This window comes from Chiloscyllium plagiosum, unplaced genomic scaffold, assembly GCF_037043375.1.
Source record: "Chiloscyllium plagiosum isolate Xiang-an unplaced genomic scaffold, Cpla_swu_hap1 HiC_scaffold_45, whole genome shotgun sequence".
NCBI lineage: Eukaryota > Metazoa > Chordata > Chondrichthyes > Orectolobiformes > Hemiscylliidae > Chiloscyllium > Chiloscyllium plagiosum.
Window position 1 is genome coordinate 72,402,549 of NW_028270183.1, and position 15,293 is coordinate 72,417,841.

General features: G+C 40.9%; 1 gene segment (V, D, J or C); it reads left to right on the plus strand.

The window, feature by feature from the left end:
- The first annotated feature begins 1,333 nt into the window (after positions 1–1,333).
- Positions 1,334–15,293, plus strand: part of LOC148136746 (Ig heavy chain C region, membrane-bound form-like) — a 30,050-nt gene continuing 16,090 nt past the window's right edge. Inside the window, 5 exon segments of the C gene segment in view lie at positions 1,334–1,442; positions 3,365–3,673; positions 4,132–4,461; positions 7,712–7,839; positions 15,059–15,176. Coding sequence covers positions 1,346–1,442; positions 3,365–3,673; positions 4,132–4,461; positions 7,712–7,839; positions 15,059–15,176 — 982 coding nt within the window.

A 15,293-nucleotide genomic window follows, 5' to 3' on the forward strand; every position in this document is an offset into this window, starting at 1 on the left:
ACAGCACAAAAAAAAATATAACCAGGAGACCCGGGTGTCCATGGAGAAGGAGCACGCGGTGTCGACCAACACCCTGGAGTTGTTCAGGGAGAGGTGGGCGCCGCAGGGAGTGGAGTGCATTATTTCTCCCTCCAATTCTATTTTGATTTAGTCCCTACCCTCCCCTTCACTGTTTTGATCACACAGCACTGCCCTTTGATGTGAAGGGCAGTGCTTGTCACTGGCCACACAGGTGTTTTCCTATCTTCAAAGAAAAAAAAAAAAACAGGAGTGTGCGGGAGTCCTCCCCCTTTCTCTCGGGGATCTGGGGTGGAGGGTGCTGCACGCAGCAGTCCCCTGCAACCGCAGATTGCGGTGGTTCACGAACTCCCAGCCCAATTGCTTGTTCTGTGGCGCTGCGGAGTCCGTGGACCGCGTGTATATTGGGTGTGGGCGTTTGCACTCCCTTTTTGATTTCCTGAAAAACCTTCTCCTCTGTTTTTGGCTGCACTTCAGTCCCACGCCCCTGATCTTTGGGCACCCGGTACGGAGGAAGGAGGGCAGGTCTGAAGACCTCCTCGTGGGTCTGCTCCTGGGCCTGGCCAAACTGGCCATTAACAGGTCCAGGCAGCGGGCCGTGGAGGGGGTCGTTAGGGCCGACTGCCTGCCCCTCTTCCGCGGTTACGTTAGAGCCCGGGTGTCCTTGGAGAAGGAGCACGCGGTGTCCACCAACACCCTGGAGTTGTTCAGGGAGAGGTGGGCGCCGCAGGGAGTGGAGTGCATCATTTCTCCCTCCAATTCTATTTTGATTTAGTCCCTATCCTCCCCTTCACAAGAAAAAGAAGATAAAACGAATACCATCAAAAGTTGTTACCTCCCTTCTAATTTAACCAGCCTATCATTTCTATGCCTCCTAGATTCCCTTGCAGTGTCCTCTAATTTTAGCCCTTAACATTGTCCTGCTGATCTTTCTGTGTGGATCTCAGCTTCTCTAGCACCCTGCACAATTATGATTCTGGTAATATCGGGGTTTGTATGATATATAAGAACTGATTGCATTTGTTATTAAATTCGTCAAATAATATATATATATATATATATATATATATATATATATAATATATACATATGTGTATGTGTGTTTCCTAAAGCCCGAGATGTTCTCACTCCAACCCTTCTCCTAACTGTGAGTCCCAATGAAGAAATCGCAAGCAGCAAGTTTGCAACCGTCGTCTGTTCAATCATCGAGTTCCATCCAAAGTCAATCTCCGTGAGTTGGTTGAAAAATGGCCGACCTTTAGATTCTGGCTTCTTCACGTCTCCCGTGTGTGAGGCGAGCGGGAACTTCTCGGTGACGAGTCGCCTGATGGTCCGTAATAGTGAATGGTTCAACAGCGCAGTCTATACCTGCCAGGTCACTCATGGAGAGAACACTCAAAGTAAAAACATCACCGCACTCCAGGGTAAGAGACACAGACTGAGAGAGCTACAAATTATTTTGAACTCGCATGTGAATCAAACACACACTTTTATTAGGCTTAGTAAACAGCACGGTACAGCTTCTCATTTACCAAAATGCCATGTGTCTCTTATTTCTGTTTGAGTGTCGCATTAGCATTGCTCATAATTCATTATTTTAACTAATCAGAAAAGCATGTTTCCTCTTTGTTGAAGACGAATAGACAGTGAACTTTGTTAAATAGTTTGTTGGCTGACCATGCTGGGAGAGGCATTCAGAGTGCCGAGTCCTTGCCTGGTAGCGGCTGCAAGGATAATTTGGGGTCAGGGGTGTCTGAGAGGTATCTGATCGAAATCTAGAAAATACTGACAGACCGAGTTAGAGTAAACGTGGAGTAGATGTTTTGACCAGTAGGCGATAATAGGACCCACGGGTACAGTCTCAGAGTCAAAGCGAGCACCATCTGGAACTAAGATGGGGAGGAATTTCTTCTTCCAGAGGGTGATGAATCTATGGAGCGCATTGCTGCAGAGGGCTGTGGAGCCCAGGCTATTGTCTGTATTCAAGACAGAGATGGATCGGCTCTTGCTTAATTCAGGGAGAAGGCGGGAGAATGGGGTTGAGAAACATATCAGTCATAATCGAATGGCGGAGAAGATTTGATTGAGCGAATAGCCTCATTCTGATCCTCTATCTTATAGTTTTGTGATCTCAAAATGACATGGTAAAAATATGCAGTAACCCTTACTTGAAAATAAATGAAAATACGTTCAATACTTCATTCCCTGCTCAGGAATGACCTGTTGGCCTTGGGCATTGTACGACACAGACTTTTTTTATATCTGGTATTGAGCTCTTCCACTTCATTTATGGGATGTGACCACAGACCAAGTGGGTTTCACATTTGATTAACTAGGATAAACGTAATCTCACTGAGCTTCTTTCAGACGTTCCCTGTAATTAGCGAATGGGGCAGGTGAATAAATTCTGGTGGGAATGCGACAATAGGGATGAATGAACTAGGAATGAATGCCAGGCTAATTCAGCCTGATTTAGGATGGAGATGTTTACATAGTGATTCGTAGACATCTGAGTAAAACTAGTGCAAATTTCCATCGAGTTTGTAGATTAATTTAAGATGTTTCTGTTTTTTTTTTCAATGAAGAAAGTAAAAAATGCAGCCTGGTAAATAAAGTGAATCTACAGACCAGTCATGAACTCTTTGAATGGAAGGAAAGACTTGAGGGGATGGGTGTTCTTCACGATGTCTAATGCTGTACTCAGTGCCTTGTTTTCAGGTCAACTCCAAATTCAGCCCACAAGGAATAATGACATAAATTAGAGAATGCTCTCACACCAATAATGCCAAGTATTTTCGATTACGTTAAATATAATGAACAGAACTTCCATGGCCATTCACCGCTCCTGTAACACTTTAAATCCTCTGCAAATGCATGAAGACTAAGAGAATAATTATGACTAATTACAATTTTCCGAAATTCGGTATCTGATTTGGCACTTAGTGTGACCAGCAACGTAACGTTCATGGTCATAGAAATGAACTCATTATATACAGATTACTCTTGCCCCAAGTATCAATAGATGGTCTTAAGTAAGAGACCAACTCTGAAAGAAATATAACCCCGTGAATTACATTATAGAATCTTCGATGATTTTACTTTTTTCACAGGTTTCACTTTTTACAAAAACAGTGTTCTTTAGGAATAATTACACAGGCTACGTTATAGGTAATCTCGAATTATTTCACAGATCAAAATATATGAACAATAGTAAGTATCGTTTCAGCAAGAGTTAGAAGTTGCCATTTCGAAGGTGGTTTCTTCACCCTGTGAGGAAATAACCCGAAGAGTGGGTATGCTGATCCTAAAGAGGCATTTTACATTGATTTTCATTGCTGTTTCATAGGAGATACTGTGCGCCACGATTACACGGTTAAAATCCTCCCGCCACCAGTAGAACACGTCTTGCTGGAGGCGACGGTGACGTTAAGCTGTGTTGTGTCCAATCTTCCTTCTGGAGTCAACGTCACCTGGATAAAGGAAAAGAAGCCTCTGAAATCAGAGATTGCTGACCTGTCTGGACAGAATCCCGACAGTGTGATCAGCAAATTAGATATTTCGACTGAAGCCTGGCTGAGTGGCGTTACTTTTGAATGTGTGGTGTACCATCAGAATCTACCGACTCCGCTGAGAGACTCCATCCACAAGAAGAAAGGTGAGCGGTGATATTAAAGCACAAAGAATCCCATGTGTAATTGAGATCCAGGTACATCAATGCCAAGCTTTGATTGGTAATGAGCAAACACTGCTGGGAGCATAAATGATGCATTTGATGGCAGAAAATCTAAGTATCTGATTAAGAAAGAGACAGACCAAAGGCTATTCTATTCCGATTAAATCAGATAAGGAGGGAAGGAATCTGGGTTGTGACGTCACCATCAGCAATGACACATGGACAGAATGTCCTCGTTGTGGGCTGGAAACATGGATGCGACTTTCAAATTAAACTTTTTACATCTTTTATTGAACATAGTGTCTACCACACTGCTCCTCTTAGAAAATGAATGTGAATAAATCCCAAATTAAAAATGGCATATTTTAATATTTAGTGAAATCGTGATATTGATTCTGGATTTTTATAGTTGATTTATATTTGTCTCAAATATTTTGCAGTGATTAATGCACTGGAGCCATCAGTGTCTGTGCTCCTGCCACCAACAGAAGAAATCTCCGCTAAGAGGTTTCTCTCCCTCACCTGTTTAGTGAGAGGTTTCTTCCCCCGAGAGATCTTCGTCAAGTGGACAAACAATGACAAGCTGGTGAATCCCAGTAACTACAAGAACACCGAGGTGATGGTGGAGAGCAACAACACCTCCTTCTTCATCTACAGCCTGTTATCCATTACAGCGGAGGAGTGGGCCAGCAGTGCTTCTTACTCCTGTGTGGTGGGGCATGAAGCGATTCCGTTGAAGATCATCAACAGAACTGTCGATAAATCCAGTGGTAAACATTTTTGTATACATTTCACTTGCAATGATGGACACTGTTAATTTATGTCAATAAAAATCTCAAAGTTGATTTAATAATTCAACAAAAGTAATAAAGTATTTTTTGTTCCTCCAGTTATGAGCTAAATACACAACTGCTGAATTAATTGATTCTCATTCTTACTTCTATTCCATCTGTGCAGTTCAGATGAGATTAGATTCCCTTCAATGTGGAAACAGGCCCTTCGGCCCAACAAGTTCACACCGACCTTCTGAAGAACAACCCACCCAGACCCATTCCCCTTCATTTACCCCTGACTAATGAAACCAACACTACGGGTAATTTAGCATGGCCAATTCACCTAACCTGCACATCTTAATACTGTGGGAGGAAACTGAAGCACCTGAAGGAAATCCACGCAGATGCGCGGAGAATGCGCAAACTCCACAATGTTAAATTGTATCATTAACAGGTCTGGGAAGCGTGTTTTGTGCAGTTAATGTTCCCTGCTCCGATACACCCTGGGTGAGAGACAGAGTAAAGCTCATTCATTGCAGGATTCCGCCAAGTACCTCATCCATCCTAAATCCCACTGTGACGGAATCTGACAATGTCCATTCTACATCAAGGGGACAACACAAGTTTTGATCTTGGTGTTCCTGATTTCCCGATTGGCCATTCTTACAAAATTCACGTCAGTTTTAAACTGTCACAATTCACCAATTAGAAACGCAAACTAAGAGACTTTTAAAATTAATTTTGATTGGACATACCAATAGTAAAGTGTGGAGATCAATTTGAATTTAACATTTGTTTCTGAAGAAATGCAAGGGATCTTGCACCAACTCATGAGTTGACAGAATGCTTCTTTAGTTTCACACCAAAGAAAACCGACAGTTAAGTTGTTGAGGAGCACAGGGAAGAGGAGAGGAGGACGATGAACGGTCTGTACTCTTACTCCCAGTGCAGAGTTTTCTCGGTGGCGGCCCTCTATAATGTAACCCAGTTACTAACAGGAACATTCAGCTTCTTGCATACTGTTTGAAATTGTAACATTTCCGTGCAAAATAATACCTTTGAAGCATGTTTGACATGACTGGCCCTGTTAACAAATGATTAACAGTGACTCCAATAATCCAGAACTGATGTTTGCATCGTCCCGGTGTGAATTTCATAGTCTTGTCTCAGTTTTCTGGAACACATAGGATCAATTATGGCATTCTAACAACTGCTGTGCCATTGTTTCAAATACAGAGCACAAGTAACTATTTTTGAATAAACATATTCAGAAATGTTACTAAACATCTCTGGGGCAGTCGGGATTTGAACTCAGCCCTTTTGTCTCAGAGACAGAAATTCTATCACTGCAACAGGAGAATCGCACATAAAACGCTTATCTCTTCACGATGACGGGAAATGTTTCCTACAACACCAAGGTCGATGTAACTGTGGGCAATCAATTAAAATTAGAACAATAAACTTAGAATAATAAAAATTGCAGTTTGGTATAAGAGCAGAAACACACACAGATACAGAGAGATGCCCACAAGTACACACGTAAAGACGCATATACAGGCTCTCACATAAAGACAAATAATTATGCACATCCACTCAGATGTGCATATACATAAGATGTCACACACGCATACACGCACAGAGCCACACATGCAAATGGCACTTGAACATTCATCTAAGCATTTACAAAAACTCACATACACCGAAAGAAAAGCTCTTACAGAAATAAACAGGGGTACTCATACATAACCATGAAAAACATAGACACACGGTAACACACAAATGGCCACAAATACATATGCATTCATACAGCACAATGCATTCCTGAAGAAGGGCCTGTGCCCGAAACGTCGATTAGCTTGCTCCTTGGATGCTGCCTGACCTGCTGCGCTTTTTCAGCAACACATTTTTCAGCTCTGATCTCCAGCATCTGCAGTCCTCACGTTTTCCTAGCACCAATGCATACAGGCATACATGCATGAACACAGATACAACATGCCAAAACTGCCCTCCTGAATGTCGATACACACAGGCACGTAAGTGCACAGAGAAAACGTTAATTTCATTATTTTCCCATTTTTATAATCACAAACATATGATGACAGAGGCAGCTTATTTTTTTATTTTGAAATCACGTTGATCAGCACATATACGCGGTCACACATACACACAAATTCAGAGTCTCACATGCAGACACGCAAGTGCACAGATCAACAAAACGTGGGGCATTTATTAAACAAGGATAATGGCACAAGCATCAACAAGCATCCACACACAATAACACAAACAAGCTTATCAGGGTATGGTTTAGGATAGATTGCCATACAAGCAGACATCATCACATAAGTATAAACATCCATCAAAACATGATGTTGCATGCTAACACTTGTTAAGCACAAACATGAAAATAACCTAGTGTAGCGAGAATCTGAAATTGACACATGAACACACATTTTAGACAGCACTAACGAAAAACGAACAGTCACAAAGACATTACGAGATAAACGTCGGCATCAATGACGTGGCATATTAGCATAATGATGCTTATACATTGTGAATTGAACAAAACTTACGTGCACAAATACATGAGCACACCAGCAATAAAGGAGCATGAATATGTTTATTCATGCACAGACTCAAACATGGGCAAGAGTGAAGTCAGAGTAAATCATGACCACATGCACAAACATTAAAGGAAAACCATGCACATCAAGCAGTTGATCAAGTAAATTAAGGGACACATGCACAAAAACGTATTCCTTAACATACAGACCCTACAAACAAAAATATGAAGCAAAGTTCTTATTGAGAATGCAACTTATTTTCATAATCTACCAAGCAATTTCTCACCAATAATAAAGATGAGAATCACATTTGAACTTTTATCTAATGATGGCCACGATTTTCAACTAAACTGCTGTCACAGCTTATATTTAAAATATAATGATATAATTAAAATAATCGTGCCTAATAAGCATTCCTCAAATAATAATATCCTTCAATAATAGATTAAAAGAAAAAGTAATTTAAAATGTTGTTACAGACAGTGAAGAAGGAACATGTGCATTTATTATTTGCAAGTTCTTGCCGAGAGTCAATAATACACTAAGAAATACAAATAGTCGCAATTGAGAAACATCTGCCTGCTTTATGAAGATGCAATGGTCTCTAGTTATATGACGTGGATGCAGATAGATCGGACTGGATCAATAAACATTTTAAATGCGTTCTCTCGGATTTATATTCATAGATTCAATGAACCACACTTGGATTGAAGACTATGAGGATGATAGTGGCAACATCTGGACAACTGCTTCCACGTTCACCACCTTGTTCTTACTGAGTATTTTCTACAGCGCTGCTGTCACACTGGTGAAGGTGAGAATAATCACATCTTTCACACGCCAAACAGCCCAATACGTTTTGTAAAATCTCTTAGTGTACCATTGAATAAAAATTAAATCTGAATGTCCCTGATCATAAATATCTGCGTCATTGCTTTATCTCTCTTTTCCAGGTTAAGTGAATGAGTTGTGGACCCCTTTGATTTTGCTGATCTGCTTATCAAGGTCTCTGAATTCCCAATCTACAATCTGTCCTGTTGCTGACTCTAACAGTGAAATCATTTTTGCTTCTCAGCGTGTAACTGGGATAATTAATCATGGATTTTCCTTTTCACTTTGATATCGTCGAGTTGATTGTAGTTGAAAAAAAGTGTAGCTGCCCAGTTGTTTAAAACCCATTTGTTTTTCTGTTAATTTGTTCCTTATTCAGAATGGTTGCCTACCCTTTATGATGAGATATTGTATTCCTTTTCTGTTGATGGTTACGATGTATAGAAACTCACAGCTCCGAGTGCACACGATCTCGTCTCAATGTGGCATCCAGCCATTGTATTCACGTCTGTTAACTTTAACATTAACGTTTGGATAAATTGCTTACTTAAATGGTTAATAAATCTCGAATGAATATGCACTAACCTTGAGTTTGCTTAATTCTTTCTTCAAGTCCAGTCAGTAATAAGGGCGGATTCTCAGAACTGGAGTTTTTCTCGCAAATAAATCTCATGGAGCATAAGTCTTGGGATCTATTTGACACACGCCTGTCAAATCCCACGAAATCAGACTGAGATCTATCAGACGCAGGGATATTACTGAACAGCAACCCTCAAAAATAATAAATTTTTGATCAGGCAAGGCAGCGCTCAGAAGTACTGGAAATATTCAGCCATTTGGATCTATGTGACGCAATATGGAATTGAGAACCAATCATAGCAACTGTTCCCAGCGTCTGGAAACTATCAGCAGAGGGGAACAGCCCCAATTTCTCAGTGTGGGCGCGGTACATCATCCCGGGAACAGTGTTGTGAATCAGTTACGCATCCTATCTCATAACTTTGCATTTTTCCAAAAATGTGGCTTCTGAAACTGGACGCAATATTCCAGGTCAGACAAGCGACTGTTTTATTTCAGTTTAACATAATTGCTTTGCGTTTGTTCGGTACAGCGTACTTGAAGTAAGGTTTATTTGCTCTTCTGTCCACATGTCATGGTACATTCTCTCATTTGAGCACATATACATGGAGGACCCTCTGCTCCTGCACCCCTTTGGATTTACACCCTTGTTATTGTATGTTCCCCTGAGTTCATCACAAAATAAAGAGGCAAGTCACACACTCCTGACACTGAGATCTATCTGACACACCAATATTAATGAATATGACTCCTCAAAATTATAAATCACAGATTGATTTCGATCAGGGATGGCAAAGATCAGAAGCACTGGAAACCTTGCTGCTTTCCATGTCCTTTCCCACAAACTCTCTGCAAAACATTGAAGCTCTTAGCTTGTCTTCCAATACCCTAATATTTTACCTTAAATTGCTATTAATATGTTTCTGTAATTTGCCTTATAGACCAAAGCACAGCTTGAAACAACAAGCACTCCAAATACTGAATTCCGAGAGTGTACACGATAAGGCGACCTACATTCTGAAACGGCAAATACCCATTAACAAATGGCTGACAAGTACAAAACAGCGGGTGAGATGAATTTGAAATAATCAAAATATATGGAAAATATCCTGAAGCTACAACGGTGTAAGCAAGACCTGAGCAGACAGAATGGATTTCGTTTTTTTTTAAATTGTTATTTATATCCAGAATTTTCCTTCCAATATATAACTTTTTATTTCCCATCACCAAGTCACCCATAGCATCTTTATTTTCAGCTACTAACCATCACCAGTAAATTGAATAATTTATGTTCAAAGCCCCTCAAGGACAACCGACACCATCAAAGGTACGGCAGAAGTAGGAAGACCCAAAAGGAGATTGGAGTCAATTTTTCTCGTGGTGAAATATTAGTGCTGTTCTGACAGAAGGTATTTCTGAGGGATGGTCCAGTAAAGCTATGTGGGTGGAACTCAGAAATAAGAAGAACATGATTATTTTGAGGCAATTGTAATAGTCTCCCCAGTAGTCAGAGTGAAATTAGATAGTGAATATTTTTAGAGATCTAATTTGTGCGTAAGAGTAATAGGAGTGTAATAATAGAAAATTTTAACCTTCCAAACATAAAGTGGGACAGTCATGGTCTTAAGAGTTTGGATGGTGAGGAATTTGTTAAGTGTTGAAGAAATTTTTCTTCATTAATATGCAGATGAAACGACCACAGAAGGAGCAAACCTGTTCTACTCTTGTGAAATAAGGCAGGGAAAGTGACTGAATGGTTAGTAGGAGACCAGTTTGGGTCAGGGGTCATAATTCAATTAGTTGCAAAATACCTATGGAAAGGATTGGCATTATATATAAGATAAAGTTCTGAATTAGACGAGGGAAAATATTGACAGTATAAGACAAAAACTTTCAATGATTGATTGGAGTAGACTGTATGCAGCGAAAGGGACAGCCAGCAAGAGAGGGGCTTTCAGAAGTGAGATAACGAGAGTTCAGAGGCGTGATATTCCTGTTAGAGTGAAGGTAAGGCTGGTAAGAGGAGGGAACACTGGAGGAATAAAGATGTTGAGGCTCTTGTTAAGAATAAGAACAAATCATATATTAGATATAGACAAATGAGATCAATTGAATCTCGAAGAGTACACGAGGTGCACGGACATTCTAAAGAGGGGAATGAGGAGGGCACGAAAGGAAAATGAGATAGCCTTGGTTGATAATGTTAAAGACAATCCAAAGAGATTCTACTCGTACATTAAGAGCAAAGGAGTAGAGATGTACAACATGGGAACAGTCCTTTCGGTCTCATTTTCCCATGCTGACCAGATATCCTAATCTAATCCCATTTGCCAGTACTTGGCCCATATCCCTCTCAACCCTTCGTATTCATATACATACTAAGATGCCTTTTAAATGTTGAAATTGCACCAGCCTTAACCACTTTCTCTGGCAGTTCATTCCATACACACACCATCCTCTGCATGAAAAAAGTTACTCCTTAGATACTTACAATTTTTCCCCCTCTCACTCTAAACCAAGACTCACGAGTATAGGTTTAGAGTGAGACTCTACCCACCACAAGGAAAAGGCCTTGTCTATTCACTGTATCCATGCCTCTCATGATTTTACAATCATTTATAAATTCACCCCTCAGCCTCCAACGGTCCAGGGAAGTCAACCACAGCTCATTCAGCCGCTGCCTATATTACTCTACATGGCTGTGAATATGTACAGCCTCGAGGGATGGATTCTTAAATCATGTTGCATTTTATATTTTTTTTTACTATTAGTTACTTTAAAATGGAGGATGTGTGCCTTTTAAATTTGATACCAGTAGCACAGACCTGGGGAAATAAACTGCAACCAAAAGAAATGGAAAAACGTAATTGCAGTCCGGATAATCTCACCATATCATTCGTGTAAAAAGTAGTTCCCTGCTTTGACCTTGCAGTTAATAGAGCCTATTAATTAGTCCTGTGTTTGTAATAATTCTCATTTATCTGTCATTCTACATTTAGTTGTTATAGTTATCATGTGGATTACTGCACCTCTCTAAGTGTTTTAGCAAAAATTCAAACCAAACAAAATAAAACTGCAAATTAAATATTGTCTCTAATTATTACAAAAAAGCTATTCAATGACACCAAATTGGAAGAGGAATGTTGAAATATAGTCAACTCTGAGGACCAGAAGACGTTGCAAGAGATTATTAATTAATTTATGGTACGGTCAAAAAATTAGCAAATGAAGATCCACACAGATAAACGTAAGGTGTTACACCTTGGTAGGAATAATGTGCAGGTCACGTATTCAAAGATGCGTATTTAAGTGTGGGAGACAACCAAAGGGATCTCAGACAATTACATCAGTCATTAACCATTTCACCACAGATTCCGAAGGCTATAAAAATGCAAACAAAGCTCTGAGCCTTATCTCTAAAGGGATAGATTTGAAAGTAGGGTCCCGATAAATATTTGATTGACTATAATTATGAGTATCGCCTGTAGCTCCAATTGACATATTATAGAATGTACGAGAGAGAGTGAAGAGAAGATGTACAAGAATAATAAACAAATTTCTGACTGTGTATATCAGGGAAGAATTGTCGTGCTGTTCACTTCTCTCTTGAAAATAAGGTTGACAGTTCTGAAATTATGAAAGGTTTTGAAAAGAGAAGGTACAGATAAAACATTTCTCAATGGGGTGGAACATAACTAGAGGCTGTCAATGGAAGACAGTACCTCTAGAAATCCAAAAGGGAATTCAGAGGAAACTTCTTCACTGAAAGAATGATGAGAACGGGGAATATGTGATCAGCCAGAATAGTTGAAATTAATAGTTTAGATGTATTTCAAGGAAACCAGGTGAGCACTTGGAATGGATGAGAATAGAAAATTACAAAGGGCGACTTACATGAGGAATGATGTGAAACAGCTTGTGTGGAACATAAACACTGGCATGAGCTGATTGCGCAAAATGGTCTGTATTTCCTCTGTAAACCTATGTAGAAAATCACCGTTGTATGAAACAATCAGTGCATTAAGATCATGTAGAGGAATTATAAAGTTTCTCACAAAAAAAGTCTCAAGCATTCAGCACTGAATGTAAATGATTTTATCACATGCCCACTCTTTACTATTTGCTTGCTCTCACTGAAACAGCAGCAATCACAATACTCTTACTCGGATTAGGAATAACCCTTTGTCCATGCACCAATTGGGGGATTTTAATGACTCATTAATGGCCTCAATAGGATGTGCCAACCTGGTTCTGGGAATGTTGTGTACATTCTAGCACTTACGACTTCTTTCACTCACTTACTTTGATTTACAGTTCCTGTATTGATCGCCACCATGGACAGGAGACTGTTCCAGTATGCAGGTGGGATACCCTGTTGTGAGCAATGAGGTACTTCTTTGGGAGGGACATCGAACAAGCGTGTCTCTAGGACGCAGGAGGAGGTCTCCCACATAATGGAGGACCCGTCTGCTGCTAATAAACTGCCAGAATTGGCGGGAATAGACTCAATATGGACCACCTGAGTAGCCATCCATTCCCTTTTTTGGGATCAATAAAATACTACGGAGGTGGAAATATGAGAGGCACTGAAACTTCTTCCTTCCCTGGTCATCTTCCACCGTATTATCCACCTATCCAGCTTGCAGCCTGTCCCTAAAGGGCTGATAGAACCCAGTCCCATTCCAATATTCCAGCACAAGAAGGGCTGGCAAACTGGTCAAAATTGATAAAGCTCAACATAGAACAATCTTGACCTGACTGACAAATTCCAAAATGTTACTTGAGATGAGTTCACCAAAAATGACAGAAGTACAGAAACAGGAGAAGGTTTATTTTATGTCTCAGAAGAGTTAGGAATGATGACCAGAAACACGAAACAGACATTTCCGCCACATCCCATTGGACCCCACTACCAGGGATATATTTCCCTCCCCACCCCTTTCTGCCTTCCGCAAAGACCATTTCCTCCGTGGCTATCTGGTCAGGTCCACGACCCCCAACAACCCACCCTCCCGTCCTGGCACCTTCCCTTGACACCGCAGGAATTGTAAAACCTCCTGCCTCACCTCCATCCAAGACCCCAAAGGAGCCTTCCACATCCATCAAAGTTTTACCTGCACATCCACCAATATCAATTGCACCCGATGCGGTCTCCTTTACATCAGGGAGACTGGACGCCTCTGTGCAGAGAGCTTTAGGGAACATCTCTGGGAGATCAGCACCAATCAACCACACCGCCCTGTGGCCCAACTTTTCAACTCACGCTCCCACTCAGCAGTGGACATGGAGTTCCTGGGCCTTCTTCAACGCCGCTCCCTCACCACCAAACGCCTGAAGGAAGAATGCTTCATCTTCCGCCTCGGAACACTTCAACCCCAGACCATCAATGTGGACTGCACCAGTTTCCCCATTTCCCCTTCCCCCACCTCACCCCCATTCCAAACTTCCAGTTCAACACTGTCCCCATAACTTTCCCATCTTCCTTTCCACCTATCCACTCCACCCTCCTCTCTGACATATCACCTTCATCCCCAGCCCTATTCGCCGATTGTACACTTTGCTACCTTCTCCTATCCTCCTCCCTGACCTATCTTCTCAATCCCAACCTCCAATTATCTATTGTACTCCATGCTGCTTTCTCCCTACCCCCACCCTCCTCTCTTTATCTCTCCACCCTGCAGGCCCTCTGCCTCTATTCCTGATGAAGGGCTTTTGCCTGAAACTTCGATTTTCCTGCTCCTCTGATGCTGCCTGAACTGCTGCGCTTTACCAGCACCATCTAATCTAGAATCTGGTTTCCAGCACGTGCAGTCCTTGTTTTTACGTAGTTGTTTTTTACATTTTTCTTGAATGCCCGATCTGTGAAAGTGCAATTGATCAATAACCACAAAATTAAAATCAAGTTAAAATGGTCGCTGGGTCTTCAACGTATTGCCAGACATTAAAATAACAGAAGTCGCACAATATTGCATTTCAAGCACTGATCAGCTAATTTAATGAAACAAGGTCATACTTCAAATTAAAAACGGCACACGATGGTGAATACTTCTTTAAAATTCCTCAATACGTTTACAAGAAATGACACTGAGGGCCAAAGCAAATTGCCAACTGTGGTGGCAGCAGGTGCCAACAGAGAAAAGGAGCAGGCGCAAGGAGTGAAACCACTTCTTCAACACTTTGCATTTGCCACATAGTCTAGAAATTTCAGTCTGAGATAAACTCAACACTTTAACGCTCTACTGCTGCTTGTCCTCCACTAAGTACTCAGCATTTCTTGTTCAAGGGAGTAGGGAGAAAATGTGTCAATAATTGAGAAGCCATTTTTCTTGAATGTACTATGATCGGGAGTTGTGTCCATGTCATTGTTTCTGTGATATGTCTTATCGAGTAGCATACAGCACTGAAACATTTACATCTTCATGAAACGATTTCTGATGGTCAAACATATGGCCACCAGCTCTACAGAAATTCCTTTGTCACCTTGCTGTTTTGCAAATGAAGCATAACATGGTCATACATTGGATCAAACTTACTTTTTGACTGTCATTTTCTTTTCTTTTGAACTTAAATTGTCAACTTCCTCAGAACTTAGACAGAGTTTGGACTCCATGTTTGTTTCACAGCTTCAATTGAACGCAAGAACAAATTTAGGAACTCCAAGAAAGCGCTTTCAACTACAATTAAAGAGGCGACTTGATATAGCACTTGTGGAAAATGGGATCGAATATTATGGGGAGAAAGGTATTGAGTTGGACAATCAACCATGATGGTGATGAATGGCACAGCAGACTCGAAGGATTGCATGGCCTCCTCCTGCTCCTATTTTCTATGTTTCTAAACTGGTTTAAATACTCAAGA